Source organism: Bubalus kerabau, chromosome 3, assembly GCF_029407905.1.
Source record: "Bubalus kerabau isolate K-KA32 ecotype Philippines breed swamp buffalo chromosome 3, PCC_UOA_SB_1v2, whole genome shotgun sequence".
Lineage (NCBI taxonomy): Eukaryota > Metazoa > Chordata > Mammalia > Artiodactyla > Bovidae > Bubalus > Bubalus kerabau.
In genome coordinates, this window is record NC_073626.1 from 175,936,048 (window position 1) to 175,955,551 (window position 19,504).

The 19,504-nt window shown below is 51.1% G+C and overlaps 1 protein-coding gene and 1 pseudogene across 2 annotated transcripts; both read left to right on the forward strand.

Annotated features, from left to right (window-relative positions):
• The first annotated feature begins 983 nt into the window (after positions 1 to 983).
• On the forward strand, positions 984 to 19,171 carry PEF1 (penta-EF-hand domain containing 1). Of its 2 annotated transcripts, none has more exons than XM_055573857.1 (5): positions 984 to 1,114; positions 11,153 to 11,462; positions 15,661 to 15,816; positions 16,301 to 16,444; positions 18,108 to 19,171. In XM_055573857.1, exons 1-5 carry the CDS (start codon positions 1,091 to 1,093, stop codon positions 18,335 to 18,337), a joined length of 864 nt encoding a protein of 287 aa, XP_055429832.1. In that variant the 5' UTR covers positions 984 to 1,090; the 3' UTR covers positions 18,338 to 19,171. The 2 variants fall into 2 exon arrangements, with proteins under 2 accessions (XP_055429832.1, XP_055429831.1); XM_055573856.1 differs by lacking the exon at positions 984 to 1,114 and adding an exon at positions 9,753 to 9,919.
• LOC129648083 (uncharacterized) lies at positions 4,811 to 4,932 on the forward strand (annotated as a pseudogene).
• Positions 19,172 to 19,504: the final 333 nt, after the last annotated feature.

A 19,504-nucleotide genomic window follows, 5' to 3' on the forward strand; every position in this document is an offset into this window, starting at 1 on the left:
CAGGCTCCTCTGTCCATGGGATTCTCCAGGCAAGAACACTGGAATGGGTAGACATTTCCTTACCCAGGGGTCGAACCCGTGTCTCCTGCATTGCAGGCAGATTCTCAACCCTTTAAGCCACCAGGAGGGCCTGAACGAATGAAAAGGCTGGGCCAAAGTAGAAACAAGGCTCAGCTGTGGATGTGTCTGGTGGTTAAAGTAAAGCCCCAAGAGACCCTGCTGCTGCTGCTGCTAAGTCGCTTCAGTCGTGTCCGACTCTGTGCGACCCCATAGATGGCAGCCCACCAGGCTCCCCTGTCCCTGGGATTCTCAAGAGAAGAACACTGGAGCGGGTTGCCATTTCCTTCTCCAATGCATGAAAGTGAAAAGTCAAAGTGAAGTCGCTCAGTCGTGTCCGACTCCTAGCGACCCCATGGACTGCAGCCTACTAGGCTCCTCCGTCCATGGATTTTTCAAGCAAGAGTACTGGAGTGGGATGCCATTGCCTTCTCCGCGAAGAGACCCTAGACGATCCAATTTCCCTCCCATTCTGATGACTTGGAATTTTCCTGTCCAAATACCGTAGATCCAACTCCAAAGTTACTGACATATGGCATCCTGACGTTAGAACGAAGTACTTCTAGCCCTAGCCTCTGTCCTTCCCAGGATGCCTCTGTACCCCGTTGTCAGGGTAACCGCCTGGGCCTTGCCCTGGTGGAAACCTGGACTGAGGACAGCAACTACGCCACTTTCATGCGTCCTTTTTGCCAGGTTAAAATATGGCCACCGCTGCAACACTCTACCCAAGTTTTTCTCTAAATACCCAGGCCGACCAGCCCCGGGACCTACTCTAGAGCAAGAAAGGGAGGAACAGCTGCGCCAGCACAGCAATTAAGTTTTCCGGAATCGGTCTCCTGACCCTTAGCTCCTTTGGCCTCTCTCTAGGAGGCACCAAACCTCCGCCCTAGAGCGTCAGTTCCGTCGACCCATGCGTCCAGGATGGACAGTCTCATACATCCAATCAGAATAGGGCCCGCCCCCAAGCCCAAGAGGAGGCAGGTTTGACGCCTGGAAGCTCCGCCCCTCGCGGACGTGTGACGTCAGAGTCGCCATGGCCAGCTATCCTTACGGGCAGGTGAGTGTGAGGGGCGGGCGAATTCAAGTAGGGCCCTCGCTAAGTCCTGCCCGAAACCCCCTGCTTCGCTTTATCCCCGCCTCCTCCTCGCCTTTCCCAAGCTGAGGTTGTCTTCCGCGAGGTTGCGCAGGAGCGAAGGGAAAAGGGATGGTCGGTCGCGCCTGGCTCACGTCACGTAGGCATGCACGTCTGGGAGGTCGTGTCGCGGCCCCTTTGACGTTGTGCATGGGAAGATTTGGGGCTCTTGAACCCCAGAGTCAGACTGCGCTTGGCCTGGGCCCCACAACTCTCCCAGGACTCCACTGGGGCCCGCAAGCGGGGTCATCAACGCCAGCAGAACGTTTAGAGCACTGGTTCTGTAGGTATCTTTTGGGGAGTCGATAAAAATACACCTCTGACGTACTGCATCTGAAAATCAGGAGAATCTGTGGTGTTAGCAGACTGCACAAGTGAGCTTGTCTGGCCACTGATTTAGTCCAGTACCTTCGTTTCACACATAGAAAAAGTAAAACCCAAGAAGACATGGAATTTATTTGAAGTCGTTAGGCAGCAGAACCCGGAGCTGTCAGCAAATGCCTCTTCCCCAGCGCACCTTGATCCAGCCGAGAACGCCACAGCAAAGTGATTCTGTGGCCAGAATACGTTGTTGGATGACAGAATGGTTGAGTGATCAAGTGCAGTTTGGTGTCAGAAGAAGGTTCACATCTTGGCTCCATCACTTAGTTTAGAGCCCTTAAACAAGGTACTTTTGCCTTTCTGAGTTGAAGTTTCCTCCTCAGTAAAATTGGGCCACATAATAGGGTCTATTTCATAGAGCTGTTATGAAGAATAATGAAGTGATAATGAAGCTCGTAAAACCTTTGGTACAACTAAGAGTGTAACGGGTGTTACCTTTTAGTATTTTGATTTTTCCTAGATTCCTAGGTCAGTGCTGGAAGAGCCCTCAAAAGAGTTCCTTCGTTTTATTAATTTACTTTTAAATGTCATTTATTTGGCTGCCTCAGGTCTTAGTTCCCGCATGTGGGATCAAGTTCTCCAACCAAGGATGGAACCTGGTCCCCCTGCGTTGGGAGGGCAGAGTCCTAACTGGTGGGCCACCTGAGAAGTACCAACTTCCTTCATTTTTATAGGAGGAAACTGAAGCTCAGAGAGGGCTCCTGAGTTGCCCAAGATCACACTAATTTAGGAGATCAAACCCATGCAGGAAAAATTGGCAAACAGAGTCACATGGGCTATTACTAAGCGCTGTGTGTAATCACATACCAAAAGATGTGGCAAGAGCCCTCTTAGGCAGTGCGGCCCTGTACACAGTATTTGGACATCCATATTCTCAATCGTGAAGGCACTGTAAGCAGGCTTGCAGGAATAATTGATTCAACTTATAACTCCGGAAAGAGCCCAAAGAGGTTAAGTGGCTTGCCCATGGTTGCACATAGCAAGTGAGGGAGCATCTATGCTAGAACTTAGAACGTTTGTTGCATACTTAGCAGAGGTAGGAAAGAGAGGCCCACTGGGACTGAGGTTAGGAGGAAGTATAACCAAACTCGGTTCCATTTGCTGAGGCTTGTGAGATGTTAATAAGTATTGCTAATAAGGGGGTATGGATAAATAAGTTTGGGAAATACTCTGTTAAATGTAGTACATGTTTCATCACAAAGCATCTCAGAATTCTTAATTTGTTAATAAACTTTGTATATTTGCCAGAGAGGGACAGAGTATGCAGTGTTTCTTTTTTTTAAATTTTAATTAGAGGCTAATTCGGAGAAGGCAATGGCAACCCACTCCAGTACTCTTGCCTGGAAAATCCCATGGACGGAGGAGCCTGGTAGGCTGCAGTCCATGGAGTCATGAAGAGTTGGACACAACTGAGCGACTTCACTCTCACTTTTCACTTTCATGCATTGGAGAAGGAAATGGCAACCCACTCCAGTGTTCTGCCTGGAGAATCCCAGGGACGGGGGAGCCTGGTGGGCTGCCGTCTATGGGGTCGCACAGGGTCGGACACGACTGAAGTGACTTAGCAGCAGCAGCAGAGGCTAATTACTTTACAATATTGTATTGGTTTTGCCATACATCAACATGTTTCTTAAACTTACTTAACCATGGGAAACTCCCCCTCCCCTGTTTTGAGTCTGGTCATTTTTTTGGTGACACTAGTATTATTCTTGAGGAATATAGTTTGGGAAAACATGGCCGTGGTGCATTGTTTCTCAGTGGGTGGCCTGCATCAGAATCCCCTAGGAGCTTGTTAAAAAAGCACTGTTTAGATTTCCACCTCAGACCTGTTCTGTACCCAGAAAAGGCCCAAGCGTCTGCATTTTAATAAGCTTTTGGAGATCATTGGTATGCATCCTAGAAGCAGTGACATAGAAATTAGGGGCCCCAGGTTAGACCGAATTGGGCTAGAATCCTAATTCTGCTATTTAATATTTATACGCCTTTGGACAAATCATCTAAGGACTCTGAGTCTCGGTTTCCTTACTTGTAAATAGGGAGGAATAACACTTGATAGGCCTGAAAAGAGGATGAAATATGGTGAAGCCTGTGGGCACTGGGTGCATTGCTAACGTGCAGTGTGTGCCGCGTGTGGTGGGATCGCCCTTGCTGCTGTGATCGCGGTTACCATGCCGTGCTGCCCAGCCTTATGCTCAGTGAGACAGTGAGGAGGAGCGCAGAGAGAAATGTGCCTCCAGTAGAAGAAGAGATGCTTTTCCCTCACCATACCTTTCTTCCTCCTATCCAACTCCTGGTCCACAGTGTTGCAAGAAAGGAAGTGGGTTGTTTGAAAGCATCCAAAAAATTAGTACTGCCTGTCCTCCACCCAGTATGTAGCCCTGGAGGATTCCAGCCTCGTGTTAGAAATCAGAATTCCTGTAACTTTCCACTGCCTCCTGCCTGGGGGGTCCTCAAGCATGGACTGAGTGTCGGAGAAGTAAAACTCAAGTACCCTTTGGTTGTGTCAGGGAGCCAGCCTAATGGATTTCAGCGCATAAGAGCTTGGTCTCTGAGACCAGAAAGATTTGGCTTCAAACCCCTCCACTGCCATTTCCTTGCAGAAATTTCCCACCAAAGTCTGAGGCTTGATATCCCCCTTTTTATAAATGGGATCATAGGCATACCTACCTCAAGAGTTACTGTAAAAATTAAATGAGATAAGCCACGTTAAGTGAGTGATACAGTGTTTTGGCATGTAGTAAATACTCCAGGTGAAAGAGTGATACAGACACGTAAATTGTAGAATCAGCGTGATGAGTATTAAATGGGAGTAAGAATCAGGCCTGCACAGGAAAGATCCCTAACTCAGTCTTGAGGGAAGGAAGGCTTCTTAAAGGAGGTGACATTTAAGCCAAAAACCGAATATCCAGTAGGAGTTGGCTGCATGAAGAAAGTATTCCTGTGGAGAGAATAGTGTTCACAAAGACCAGGAAGCAAGAGCCCAGTATTGTGGAAGAATGTAAGGAGATCAGTCTAGTTGTAGTGAAGAGGAGGGGGAAATGGTAAGAAATGAGACCAGAAAGCTAAGCAAGGACTAGATCTTAAAGGGCCTTATGTTCCTTTCTGAGGAGGGTGGACTTGTGAGGGATCTCCTAAAGAGTTTTATCCCATTTGTGTTTTGAAGCTGTTCCTGGGGGGCACTGTCAGGATGGGTTGAAGCAGGGAGACCAGTTTCAAAGCTATTGAAGTAATCTAGATGATTTGCATCAGATTAAGCCAACTGTGCTCTTTCCACTGTGGGGGCCCAGTGTGCCGTGGCCCCAAACAGCAGCCTCCTCTGAGGTATATACAGCCTGTTGCCTTAAGGGACCTTGGAGACAGCCTTTTCCAGTGGACATTCTTGACTGGCATGCTGTCCCTAATCTAGACTCCAAGCAGGTTATGTGCAGTGCCTTTAGAAAGCGCCAGGGGAGAGTGGCCAGGTACACTGGCCAAGTCATACTGTCCATCCGCACCAAGCTGTAGAACAAGGAGCATGTGATTGAAGCCCTCCGCAGGGCCAAGTTCAAGTTCTCTGGCCACCAGAAGGTCCCCATCTCCAAGAAGTGGGCATTTACTTAAGTTTAATGAGGATGAATTTGAAAACATAGTGACAGAAAAGTGGCTCATCCAGATGGCTGTGGGGTCAGATACGTCCCTAATTGTGGTCCTCTGGACAGGTGATGTGCCCTGCATTCATGAGAGCCTTGGCGCTGACCCCTCCTTATTCACGCCCACCAATAAATCCTACTTTCCTGTCCAAAAAAAAAGTTATCTAGGTGAGAGAACAGTGGCCTGGTGAACATGGAGCTGGGAGGCAGAAGTGAGGAAACTTGGCACCTAATTGAGGTGACAGAGAAGAAAGAGGAGGCCTCAGGGGTGCACCAGCATGCCCCTTCACTGCCATGGGCACACAGGGAGGAGCAGATTTGGATGGAATGTCAGGAGGCTGTTGGATATGAAAGTCTGCAGCTCACAAGAGATGAAGCTGGAGAGAAAGATTTTAGAGTGTCAGCACAGAGGTGGTAATTGAAGTCTTGGGACAATTCTTGGCTCACTGTTTATTGGCTGCAGGCTGCTAGCCTTTAAATATTTTAGGACGTTCTGCTGGTGAATGCCCAAACCACTCCTTCTGTAATCTTGTGACTGTTTAACCCCTTAGAATGGGCTCTAGCCTCCTGCAGCAGGCTGGGGGTAGCTCCAGAGCACAGGCTTGTCTTTGCAACACAGCTGACTCTTCCTCATCAGCTTCAGCATGGACCAACCTTTGACACCTCTGAGCTTTACTAGCATCTTCAGGGTAGAAGAATGAGCTCTCAAAGCCAAAGCAAAGTGTAGGACTTTCTGAGTGGGTTATTTAAGAGAGGGTGAGCTCCCCATTGGGGCTTCTTTGATGACTCAATGGTAAAGAATCTACCTGTGATGCAGGAGACGTGGGTTTGATCCCTGGATTGAGAAGATCCCCTGGAGGAGGGCATGGCAACCCACTCCAGTATCCTTGCCTGGAGAATTGCATGGACAGAGGAGCCTGGCATGTTACAGTCCATAGGGTCATGAAGAGTCGAACACAACTGAAGTGACTTTGCATGTGTGAGCTCCCCACCACTTACAGGAATGTAAGCAGAGATTCCAGATGGTGCTACATAGATTCCATCATTGATTGAAAGGTTGGACCAGAAGGGCTCTGGGGTCTCTTAGAATACTGTGGCTCTTGAATTGGGTCTAAGTGCTGGAGTGAAAACAGGATAAAATTCTTCCGAGTCTCCCTGATTTCTGGGCTTGAAGCCTCTGAAAGATCACCTAATCCAACCTTTCCCCCTTCAACCCTGCCCACTGTAGAGACCCGTTATATTTGACCAATATACTTTGGACAGTCCCTGCCACTGGCGTGTGGTAGACTCTCACCCATTTATCGTGAACACTTAGAAGAGGGTCGAGTGGGTGGAGTCATGCAGACCCTGTTTTAAATTTCACTATTTCTAGCTGTGCCCTCCCAGGCACATGATTAAACTTTCTGGTCCTTAATTTTCTCATCTGTGAAATAGGGATCATAGCCCTTACCTCATAGGACAGAGGATCAGTGAGAGCCTTAATAAAATGTTAATTGCTCCCTGCCCCCATACAAATTTATCAAATGTATTTTACTTGCAATCAGTAAAGAGATAAGATTAGTTTGGAAAAGACCTTGATGCTGGGAAAGATTGAGGGCAGGAGGAAAAGGGGGCAACAGAGGACTCAATGGACATGAGTTTGAGCAAGCTCCAGGGGACAGTGAAGGACAGGGAGGCCTGGTACACTGCAGTCCCTGGGGTCACAAAGAGTTGGACATGACTTAGCAACTGAAAAATAATAATGACGACAAAGGGTTAGTTTTCTGTAATGTTTTGGAAACCGTGGTTACTGAACTTTTCCTGTCTTTTTTTTTTTTTAAATAATCTCGTGTTTATTATCAGCATGAAATGCTCTTGGAAAAACCTCTTAAAGGGGCTGGCAAGTAGCACGGAGTAGTATAAAAGAACATGGAGTCAAGGACTCTCACTCCTGTTTCATTTCTGGTTCTGACCTTTACTAATAACTCAGTGACCCTGGGAACCGTCTTTGCCAGCCTGGATTCTGGTGGTTTTACTTTCTTCATCTTATGGTGCAGACTAGAAACCTGAGTCATCCTGAACACTTCCCCTTCTTCACTCCTCCTTCCATCGCTTCCCTAATCTAATTAGTTGCCAAGTCATGTCTAGTCTCTCTCTGAAATAGCTGCAGAATCCATCCTGTTCTGAGTCTGCTGTCTGGTTCGGGTTCTGCTTGTCCGGCACCTTGGCTGCTTCCTCCCCCGCAAGCTCATCCTCCACACCCTCTGCTGCTTAGTTCTCTAAACAAGGCTCTGATAACGTTTCTTCCCTGTTGGAAACCCTCCTATGGCACTCCGTTTCCCCTGGCATAAAGCTCCACATCTTCTGAGTGATATTCTTTTGTTCACGTTTTTACGGAGGCTTGCCGGTGGGTGCCAGGCACTGTGCTGGACACTAGGGTGCTGTGATGAATGAGGCCCAGTGTGTGCCCCCAGGGAGCTCACTGTTGTGTGACAGAGAGAAATTCTTCTAAGATGCGGCCCCGCACCAGCTACCGAAACGCAGCAGGACAGGTGCTGGGACGAGGAGCACGGAAAGAGCCTGCCTTTCTGAGTTCACGCTGCTTTCTTGGCCCTGCCCCCTGGTTGTTAGCCCACTCCCTGACCACTCCATGCTCGCCCTCAGGCCTGTGCCTTTGTCTTTCTTCTCGCTTCTGTCTGGGATTTCCAGTTTCCTTTTGGAGAATTCCTGTGTGCCAGACTCTGCCTCCTCCAGGAAGCCTTCCTTGAGCCCCTGCCTGCATGTGTTCCTTTGATTGCTTATTTATCATTTGACAAATGGAACCAATTCCTCTACTCATGCCTCTGAATAGCATTTAAGTCGATTTTTCTGATGTCATTGATTGGATTGTATCACAGTTACCCCGCGCTCCGCAAGGCCAGGCCCTGTTTTGTCTAGCACAAGCTAACACAACATCACTGCTCTGAATGAATGAAGTCTTTTAACAGTTGTCCCCATCAGTTTCTGAAAATAGGCCTTCTAACACCTTCCTTTTTTTCTGTTAAAGGATTGTTGGTGGGATTTTGCCAGTAGTGTTTATGTGCGTATGTGAAAGTGCTTTGTAAACTGTACACCTGAGGGCTTTAATGCAGGGCAGAAAGCAAAGAGTTTAGTTGCCATCAGCCCCCTGGATTGTGATAGGGCCAGGTCAGAAGCCCTGCTGGGACAGCCCTCGCTTGATTGTAAGGACTATGCCTCAGGTGTCCTCAGCCAGGAACAGTTTACGGCTTTGCTCACAGGAGTTCTTGGGAGCAGCGACACCCGGGCTTCTTGTCCAGTCTGTTCTTTGGTTTGCGCAGCCTCTGCAGAGTCCTGTCCCCTCTTCTAGCCTACCCTGGAATCCTGTGCCCTATTGCTTAAGGAACGAGCACTGTCGCAGGAGGTAGTGGGAGTCACTGGGCTAGGGTGTGAACAAGGAGTGGTCTTGTCTTTCTTGGAGGAGGTCCATGCTCCTCCACGTCAGTGTTTCTTGAGCCAGTCCCTTCCCCTCACCTGGCTTTGGTTTCTTGTCTGTGAACTGGAGGGGATGGATTGAAGAGGTTCCTTGTGCATCTGTCCAACTCCATTGGGAATCTTTTAAAAATTTTATCTGTTTATTTTTGGTTGTGCTAGGTGTTTGTAGCTGCACATGGGCTTTCTCTAGTTGTGGATAATGGGAGCTACTCTTCTCGCGGTGCGCAGGTTTCCCACTGAGGCGGCTTCTTTTGCAGAACACGAGCTCAAGGACGCATGGGCTTCAGTAGCTGTGGTGCACAGGCTTAGTTGCCCTGAGGCACGTGGAATCTTCCAGGACCAGGGATCGAAGCTGGGTCGCTTGTATTGGCAGGCAGATTCTAAACCACTGGACCACTAGGGAAATCCCCCTTTTTTTATTCTTCGTTGGTCCCATGGCACCTGGCTTATGTGTCCATTTTAAACAGCTCTTTCCTTATGCTGCTTTGTTAAATGTTACAGAGAGTGTTTCCGTGCTCCTTTGAACATTTCCCTCTCCTCCTTTGAACATTTCCCTCTCCTTTATACACTGCACCGCGCCCCCTGCACCCCCTCGCGCCCCCCGCCTCCCGCGCCAGAGTTTACCTGGTTCAGGGCTTTGCTGATAGTAATAATAATAATTAATATAACAATAGCAACTATGATTTATGCCAGACACTGTTGTAAGAACTGTTTGTCTTGTATTAGTGCTTTTCAAACTGCCTTTTGAATCACTGGGAGGGTTCTGCAGGGGCTCACTCACAAGCTTGCGAGGGAGGGCTTGCGAGCCTGCCTGATTGAGGCTCCAGAATCGCCACCTCCAACCACAGCAGCTTTCTCTTGTGAGTTTTTGGATTTGTATTTATCAAAAGGTTCTTTAGCTAAAATGTAACAAAAGCTGTATACATTTCTTGTAATCTGCGGAACAATTCAGTGAGGAAGGGATTATTATGTATTTTGCTTGTGAGAGAACAGGCTTAGAGAGATTAAGCCACTGGCACATGGTCGTGGAGTCAGCTGATGGGAGCAGAGTATGGAACTGAGATTGGCCTGTGGCTTCATTATCTGTGAAGGAGGCTTGCCATGAGCTCTGGGCAGCTTTCAGGGCAGAAGAGCGTCCACGATGCTGAGTGGGGAAGGGCCTGCCACCCACCCTCCCTCAAGAAGCTTCTCTTCCTTGAGCAGGCAGTCCCTCTTTAGATCAAGTGTGAATTTGGCCTTGGCCTTGAAGGTAAGTGTCCAGGAAGCCATCAAACACAATTAAAAGAGAAAGTCCAGGTTCACGCTGGTGGTTGGTCTAGGACTCGTCTGGATGGCAGCATCCTCAATTTTTGGAGCTGGGCCCAGTTGCCCTCTGTGCCCTTGACCTCAGCCCACCTGCCGAGGCCTTGGCCGTCCTCCACTCAGCCTTTGGCCGTCCTCCACTCGGCCTTTGGCCGGCCTGTTAGGGAGATGGAGCCTAACGCTCTGAGTCTCAGGGATCCCTGGCTAGTGGCGTGGGGACACGAACAAGAGCGGGAGTGCTCCCATGCAGGCTCTACTGTACCCATGGCCCGGGCTTAGCAGCCAGGAAACCTGCATTCTGGCCCCAGCCCTTCCACGTGGTTTTGTGTGATTTTTCTGGACTTGAGTTTCCTTTTCCATAGGGGAGCGCTAATACTAATAGTTCATGTGTATTGAGTGCTTTGTACCAGGATCTCTGAAGGAACTCTTCACGTGATAGGCCTCGTTTCATTCTCATACTAATTGGTAGGCCGGCACTTGAAAAGCAAAGAATATTGAGGTTTAGAGAGTAAATGGCGAAACCCCAACTTGAACTGGTCTTTTTCACTCCTAACCGTTGTCCTGTATTGCTTTAGGAATAGGGTCTTGCCTCCCTGTCTCACAGAGCCGTGGGTGAGTCCGGGGAAATGTGTTTGCATCATAAGCTAGAGCCCAGTAAGGAAGACGTGCTCTGGGTGAATCCATGCAGCATGCACCGTTGGTGACTGGGAGGGTCAGGGGCATTACTGGAGATCGCGTTTGGCTGGGAATTCTGCAAGTAGAGGTGGGGGTACTGTGGAGTGTGGATTTTGAATTCAGTTTGATTCATTTGCCTGCTCACTGATACAGTCAGTATTCACGGGGCATCCATTCTGCCCTGGGGGTGGGGATAAAGTGGCAAACCAGTCAGGATACCAGCCCTTGTGGAGCCCCTTGGTGGGCAGGGAAGGGCAGGTTTCCAGGGCAGCCAGGAGAGCAGGTTTCCAGCCCTGCCTCTGCAGGTCATGGGCAGTGTGACTGGGTAAGCTGAATGTCTTCTGGACGCCGCAGGTTCCCCATCTGAACCATGGGATCATGAGTCCAGCCCAGCCTGTAGGATCAGTTGAAAGAAAGGCTGTGGCAGGGCTTTGTAACTGTAGTGTGCCGTGCCATGGCTAGTTTCTGGCCCTGTCCTTCTGACTGATGTCTTCTCTTCTTGCAGGGCTGCCCAGGAGCTGGGGGACAAGCACCTGGAGCCCCTCCGGGTAGCTACTACCCCGGACCCCCCCACGGTGGAGGGCAGTATGGGAGCGGGGTACCCCCTGGTGGCATATATGGGGGAGGTCCTGCCCCTGGAGGGCCTTACGGACCACCAGCTGGTGGAGGACCCTATGGACACCCCCACCCTGGGGGGCTCCCTTCTGGAACTCCAGGAGGACCCTATGGTGGCGCAGCCCCAGGGGGCCCCTATGGTACACCACCTCCAAATTCCTTCGGTGCCGGACCTTATGGACAGGGACCACCTCCTCCAGGTAAGTAGGGGTCTTGGACTCCAGCTGCCTTGAGCCTGGTTCCGAGTTATCCAGGGCCCTGTGTGCCCTTCTTGTGGATGCACAGGCAGCCTGCTCCCTGGCTTCTAGGCATCTTGTCTCTAGCTTTGCTTGCATTAGACAATGAGAAGTCTGTTAATTAGCTTTGCTGTGGTGGCAACAATTCTGGAGTCTCTGGCTTACAGCAGCAAGCATTTATTTCTGTTCCTTGCTCACGCTTATTTACTCTTGCTTACACGTCGGCAGCTGCAGGCTTGGCTGCTGAGGTTCTGCTCCACGTGTCTTTTCTTTCCAGGATCTCGGCTGGAGGCACAGCCCCCGTTTGGGGTATGCTGTTTCTGTGACAGGCGAAAAGAGCAGGAGAGCTAGGAGAAATGCACAGTGCCTCCTAAAGCTTCTGCTCTGAAGGACGTTATATCTCTTCCACTCAGGTTTATCACATCCCCTGGTTCAAGCCTGACATCAGTCGGATGGAAGTGGATCCTTCTCTCATTAGAGGGGGCTCTGCAGCCCCTGGGCAGTGGAGAGGATGTACCATGCTCTTGCCAGAAGTGGGGGAAGGAGTAGATTAGCCAGTCATTGGAGACAGCACTACCATCTGCTGTGGGAAGGAACCCCTTTTCTGTGTAAGGGAGACTGACTGCTTATACGCAGAAAGGCACGGTAGCCTAATTGCTGAAAGCTTGGGCTTTTGAGATAAGATCACTTACTGATCTGACCACATTACTTTATCTCTTTAAGCCTCAGTAGCCACATCTGTAAAATGGGTAAATATCACTGCTTCACAGGATGGTTAATAAGGATTAAGTGAGAAGTTGCAGGTAAACACTGGGCACAGTGTCTGGCACATGGAGAGGCTTACTAAACAGTGTTCTGTTAGAGGGCTTGTTCTGGAACATTCTCAGCAAAGAGGTATTGAGCATTTACTGTGACAGCAGACGTGACAAGGGCTGTCTCACTGCAGGATGCCAAGACAGGCAGGGGGGTGATGAGATGAGATGGGGAAGGATAAAGTGCAGAGGCAGTGAAGGTGAGCTGCTGGACAAATGGGGCCTGGGGAGGGGGCTTGGCAACTCAGTGGATGTGGAGAAGCTTAGGTGGGGTCTTCAGGCTCAGTGAAGACTCCTGAGTGGTCTCAGACCGGCTGTCAGGAAAGGTGAGTGCCCAGACCCCTGCGCCCTCCCAAACTCATCCAGTGAGCCTGTTCACAGCATACTTGTTCCAAGGAGTCCGCCCTGGCAGTGAGGCAGCCTGGAACCACTCTGCTGCACCTGAAGGGCCTCCAGGGAGCAGTGCTGCAGGGAAACTGCAGCATCTTAGTATACCGACCGGCAAGTGGCCGAGGGAGAGGCTCAGACCTTGGGGGTTCTAAACACTGGGAGCCAGTGGCATTTATCTTGTCAGAGCTGGAGCTGCTGGCTATTTGCTTTCAGCTCAGCAGCTTCCTGGTGGATTTACTCCTTCTTCTAAAATTTTGTTTCTGAGCCTGCATGAGGTCTCAGCAGGGGAATGGAACCCCTGGCTGTGAAGCTCACTCCTCCAGGGCCTGAGGCCAGAGATACTTTCTGGGGCTGCAGAGGAGAGGAGAAATGTGCTTCAGACTATTAACTGCTCACCCTCTGCAGCTGCCTGTCTCCCAACCACCATCACGTCCCCCCCAGTGCCACCCGTGAACCCCTGGAGCAGTGCTTCTTGAAGCATGATCCTTATATCACATGCACTGGAGTCACCTGAGGGCCTGCCTTAGCCCTGCTGAATCCAGGGTCTAAAAGTTGAGCACCGTGCCCTGCCAGAGAGGTTTGGCCCTTAACATTGCCCCCACTGCCCACAAGGGAGATCCTAGGGGCACTCGACTCCCAAAGGGCCTCTCCAGCTCCTCACCTGCCATTACCCCTCCCTCCCACCAACCCAAGACCCCGTGGAGTGCTCTGAACACACTCTGTGCCTTTGCCACATGGCTTTTCTTTTCCCCATTGCAACTCTTTGGTCACCCTTTCAGACCCAATTTTAAAAGCCCTTCCTCTGTTAAAATGTGACTGCACACATTCCAGGCCCATTGCAAAAATTTTATTTTGCCATTACGTCACTTAGTCATCAGAGAAAGCCTGGGAAGTAGGTCCAATTTAGAAATGGAGGAATTAGTACTGAGAGAATGGAACGGTTTCTCTAAAGTCACACAAGCTAGTAAGGATCAGAGCTCTTTGCTTCCAGAGGCTGAGCTCTTCTCTGCTGATTGCAGAGACCGCATGTTCCAGAGACTCTTCGCCCCTGCCTGTGGCCTCCTCCGCGTCTGGCACAGCAGCTGTGTTTTTAGGAAAGAGGGTGGGGCCCGTCGGGATTTCCCACCCGAGGAAGTCAGCCTAGCCCCTCAGTCAGGCCAATCTTTCCCTTCCAGCCTCGCCCTGGGGCCTGGGCGGTGGTTTCTGCGCAGTCTCTGATACCGCCTTGTGCCAAGGAGCCCTTTTTGTGGCCAGTCAACTCAGCAGGGTTACCAACACTCTGGCTCTTTCCCAAGACAGTCTTCTGTGCTTCTCCGCTTTCATCTGCCACCCTCTCCCCTCACCCCCAGCCCACCCTGCAGTCTCCTTTCCAAATGAATGATCCTTTCTTGCATCTTCTGACATACGCACAAAGCTCGCAGACACCCAAAGCCGTTTGAACCCCAACAGCAACACTAATAATCAGCAGTTACACAGGACTTAGACGGTGCCAGGTGCTGATCCAAGGGCTTTCGTGGATTCATTATATCTTCACAGTAACCTTATGAAGTAGATGCTGTTGTGTCCTCATTTCACAGATAAGAAACCGAGACACAGAGAACGTTAAGAGCTTAGCCGAGACTGCACCCGGGAGAGCTGAGGCTTGACCAGGAGCCGCCTCTGGCGGGGGCTGAGCACCTCCCTCTTCTGTGTCCTGCCGTGCCCCTGGGGATTCAGAGATGAGTTAGGCTTGGATCCTGCCCACAAGTTGGTCCAAGTATAACCTGGAAGAAGTCGGGAAAAACATGTACACAGAAGAGTGATCAGGGCTATAGGGTGAAGGGGTACAAAGGAGAGAGGAAGGAGGTCCGTCCAGGAATGGAAGAAGAAGAAAGGCTTTATGGAAAGAGCAGCATTTTCTTTTGAGTTTTGAAGTGTGCATGGGAAACGGATGCAAAGAGATGAGGGAGAAGGGGACGCGAAGCAGAGAGAACCCAGCGTGTCAGAGCTCCGTGGAGGGGCTGGGCAGCTCTGGGGAGGAGCAAGGGCCTTACTGCAGCTAGGCTGGCACCACAGGGTGGGGAGACAGACTGACAGGTAGACAGGGGTGGACCACGTGGTGGGGAGACTGGAATGCTGTTTTAGGGGCGCTGGACTTCATTGTAGGCAGTGAGGCGCCTCGGAGGAGTTTTGAGTTGAGGGAGGGGGAAACTGGTGAGAACAGAGTGGGATTTTACAAAGGTTGCTCAGTTACAAGTGCTGGGTGGTGGAGAGTTGCCATATGGGGGATTCGGTTTCACAGTCAGGTGAGAGGGGTCTGAATCAGGGCAGGTGCAGTAGGAACAGGGAAGAGTTGATAGCTGTGTGTGGAACTGCCAGCTTTGGGCAGCTCTTCGGATGTGTGGGGTGAGGTGTCGGAGATGTCCGCGGGGAGGTTCACAGATGAGGACCTCTGGAGGCCATGGGGAGGGAGGAACAACAGCCACCCACACTCTGGTAGGCCCGGGTAGGATACGCCTGCCCTCATGGTGCCAGGGCAGTCAGAGATGGACCAGACCTGGTTCCCACCACAGAGAACTCCCTGCTGCCTGATGCTCAAGATGCTTGTCTCTGGGCCATGCATGTTAGGTGCTCAGCAAACAGTTTTGGGTCCCCCTTCTCAGAAGATTCTTAATCTGACAGATGAGTCCCTGTTTCTTAGAAACTTAAAATCAAATTGAAGAGTGGCTGGAGCACTATAGGAAAAGCCTGAAGGATTTGTGGAGTAGAATTCAACGCATTTACACAGAAGGTCCTCTCTTCCATTAGAGGAAGGGTGTTGTCTTGATGGAAGATAGGGAGGGGGCAGACAGACCTGTAAGGCTTTCAGAGAAGGGACAACCTGTAGCCAGGGAGGTGCTGAGGCTGGCCCTTACCAGCATTTCTGCAGATTGGTCTTGAGACCTGCGTCTGACTGTCCTGGTTGGCACCCCTTCCTGCAGGTGGCATTCCTCCCAACGTGGATCCCGAGGCTTACTCCTGGTTCCAGTCAGTGGACTCTGATCACAGTGGCTACATCTCCATCAAGGAGCTGAAGCAGGCCCTGGTCAACTCCAACTGGTCCTCGTTCAATGATGAGACGTGCCTTATGATGATAAGTGAGTCCTAGCCCTTCCCCATGGGCTTGAGCTGGGGTCGAGCCACCTCCTGTCTGATGGGAGGCAAATGGAAGGCCATTCTGAGGAGAATTATTTCAGCCAGGGAGGATTTCAAGCAGGAAACTGGGTTCACGATGAGATATCCCTTAAACTGAGAGCTCTTTTCCTTAGATCTTTTCTCAAGTTCTAGACATGGCTGAGTCATAGGCCATCTCAGTTTCTCGTTCTGCAGGATGGGACTACTTGTCCTGGTGGGTGATGGCAGGGAGGGGGTCAGCCCCCAAGCCTGTGGAGACGATGCGGTTCTGGCAGGGATGGGGCTGGTACAGCGCTTGATAAGGTGTATCTTGGGTGCTGGCATCTGGGCCTCGGGCCTGTGGTTCTGTGGAGTCTCCTACCCCAGCCTGGGGGGACGGGCTGCCTGAGTGGTACCTGAGGACCCTGGGCCCTTAGTCTTGAAGCCTTCTTTCCCTGTCCCCCCAAGACATGTTTGACAAGACCAAGTCAGGCCGCATCGACGTCTACGGTTTCTCCGCCCTGTGGAAGTTCATCCAGCAGTGGAAGAACCTCTTCCAGCAGTATGACCGGGACTGCTCGGGCTCCATTAGCTACACAGAGCTGCAGCAAGGTGAGGGCCTGGCGGCAACTCGGTGCACAGGCACAGCGGACCTTTCTCTTTACTCCCTAGGACAGAGCAGGGGGTGCTGTCTGCCTTCTGACCACCTCATGTCCAACTGCACTCCAAAACGCTGCCCTCAGCACAGGCCCCCTCCCCACCCCGTCTGTGACCTGGCTGGACAGCGAGCCAAATCCCGGGCAAGGACATGAGCAGGGCTGGACTCTGACAATGAAATTCCTGGCAGCGCTGGGTCGGACAGATCCAGCCGGCAGGGAGCCTTGGGGATGGAAACTCAGCAGCCCAGGGCACTGTAAGGCTGGTACGTGTGGCTTGTATGGCTCTTTCCTCTTGAGTTTCTAGCATGCAGAATGGAAAGAGCCCTGTAGAGGGGCTCAGAAAGATGGCTTCTGTTGCTGGCTCTGCTGGAAGGCAGTTTCCTTCCCAGAGTACTCTAAACATAGTTGGGTAAGATGATGAGGTCACAGCTCCAGGTCTGGTTCCAGGTCTGACTCTAGAGGACAGTTGGTTAGTGTGGTTGATGGGAACTGGACAGGGAGCTTTGCTGGCAGAGAGGGAGAAAGCGTTCCCCAGAGAACCCAGCCCATCGCCCTGGCCATGGATTTCACTCAGACCGAGGAGCTTGGAGGCAGGGGGAGAGGGGAGTGTCCTGGTGGAAGAGAAAGGAGATTTGTCCTGAGCACCTACCCTGTTGCCAGGTGATGATCTGGTGATGGATGTTTGTAAGGGTGATATCATCACAGGAAAGCTAGTACTTATTGAATCTTTGCTATGGGCCAAGCACTGGAATAAGTTTTTCTCCTGTGTTACATCATTCTGTCTCTGCATGTGATAGGTACTGTTTCTTATTCCCCACCCTTAGATGAAGGATCTCTTATTATTACCCTTTTACAGATGAGCAAACTGAGGCTTAGTCTAGGAAACTTGCCCAAGGGCCACATGGCAAAAGGGGAGCCGAGATAGTAGCCTGAGTGGGTAGATTATACGGAGAGGAGGAAGGGAGCATCCCAGCTGGGATGGGGGGACGTGGGGAGCAGTGTGGAGGCTGCGACCTGGGAACTGCCCTGCAGCCTCACCTGGGGGAGATGGGATGATTTTATTACTTTTAACAAATAACACTTACTCTGAGTGTTTATTATGTACCAGGCAGTATGCCAAGTCCTTTGCATGATCACCTCCTTTAATCCTTACTAGAACCTACAAGGTAAGTATTATCCCTATTTTAGAGATGGTAAGACAGAGGATTAGCAAGGTTAATAAACTACTTGCAGAGGGGCTGTCTTAACTCCGGAGCAGGCCCTCATAGCCTCAGCTGAGCTGCCTCCGATGTCTGTCGGCTTGGAGCAGGGGGGCTCAGGCTTCCGTCTGTAATACAGACAAGTCAGAGATGAGCATGTACAGACTGGTGTCACTATGGGCCCCTGCAGGCCCTTAGCTAAACACAGTAGAGACCTTGAGAGCAAGTGATGGGGGCCTTCCAGCTCAGGGGAGCACCCAGAGCTCCTGTTGTGCTCCTGCCATCTTGGGCGTCTGTCCCGTTTTCGCCTTGGTGCCAGTCCCCTTGAGGCCCCTGAACTGCTGTGCTCTGTGGGGCTGGTTGGTGGCAGTGCTCACGCATGTTTTTGTGTCTGCTCTGTGTGCCCCTCCTCTCCAGCTCTGTCCCAGATGGGCTACAACCTGAGCCCCCAGTTCACCCAGCTCCTGGTCTCCCGTTACTGCCCGCGCTCCGCCAATCCTGCCATGCAGCTGGATCGCTTCATTCAGGTCTGCACCCAGCTGCAGGTGCTGACCGAGGCCTTCCGGGAGAAGGACACAGCTGTGCAGGGCAGCATTCGGCTCAGCTTCGAGGACTTCGTCACCATGACAGCCTCTCGGATGCTATGACCAGCCCATCCGCAGAGTGGGGAGCGCGCCAGGCGACGACGTTTCCTAGCTCCTGGGGTGGGAGAAGCATGTGGGCCTCTCTTCCTTTCCTGCCCCTTCTAGAAAAAGAAGTCTCCCTTGCATGATGCAGCAGTGTTCCCAAAGAGTGCTGGGAGTCTGTGTCATGGCCACCAAGTAGTGGGGGCCTTGGCTGAGGCCACACAGGTAGGGGCCTGACCGAGGAGAGGACTGGAAGTTGAATGTCCTTATATCCCTGAGCATTTAAATGGCACATCCTTGCGCCAGTTGCAAGACATGCGAGTCACAGCTGTGGAGTTAGTGCCCAGTTGGCTGGCTCCAGCCTCTAGCTTTTCCTTCTGTACCCTGACGCCAGTGGTAAGTATTCGTCAGCTTCTTCCCATTAGCGCCTGCATTCCCTTGCCCGTGCTGTCTTGTCAAACCGACCCCATTTCTCCAATGCAGAACCTGACCGGGGTAGGGGTGAGAGATCTGCCCATGGGACCAGTGGCTTGGATTCCACCCCCACAAGGCCGTATGTGGTTGACTTCTAGCTGCCCAGGGGTTGTCCCTGCTCAGGGAGCTTGGGCCGTCTGCTCTCTGGGCACCTTTGGCCAGGCGACCCCTCTGCAGCTCGGACCCCTCACTTGCCTGCGTCTTCTGCTTGGCTTCAGTCCCCAGGGAACAAGTTGCCACCTCCCACTGCCAATGCTTTTTTATTTGTGGTTTTGTTTTTTTTTCATCTGGGGCCAAAAAGTTCAGTGACACCGTAAGCTTCAATATAAGAATAAAATTCTGGAGTTCCGTGTTTTTCACCACACCTTCCCAGTTAAAGGTCCATGCGTGTATCCATTTAGTTACTTCACTCAACGAATATTTAAGTACATATGATATCCAGTGGTCCCTAGCCTTTTTGGCACCAGAGACTGGTCTCGTGGAAGACAGTTTTCTCATGGATGGGGGAGTGGGGAGGGAATGGTTTCAGGACGATTAAAGTGCATTGCATTTATTGTGCACTTTATTATTATTGGGTTTCTCTGGTGACTCAGAGGGTAAAGCATCTGCCTGCAATGCAGGAGACCCAGGTTCCATCCCTCAGTTGGGAAGATTCCCTAGAGAAGGAAATGGCAACCCACTCCAGTATTCTTGACTGGAGAATCCCATGGACAG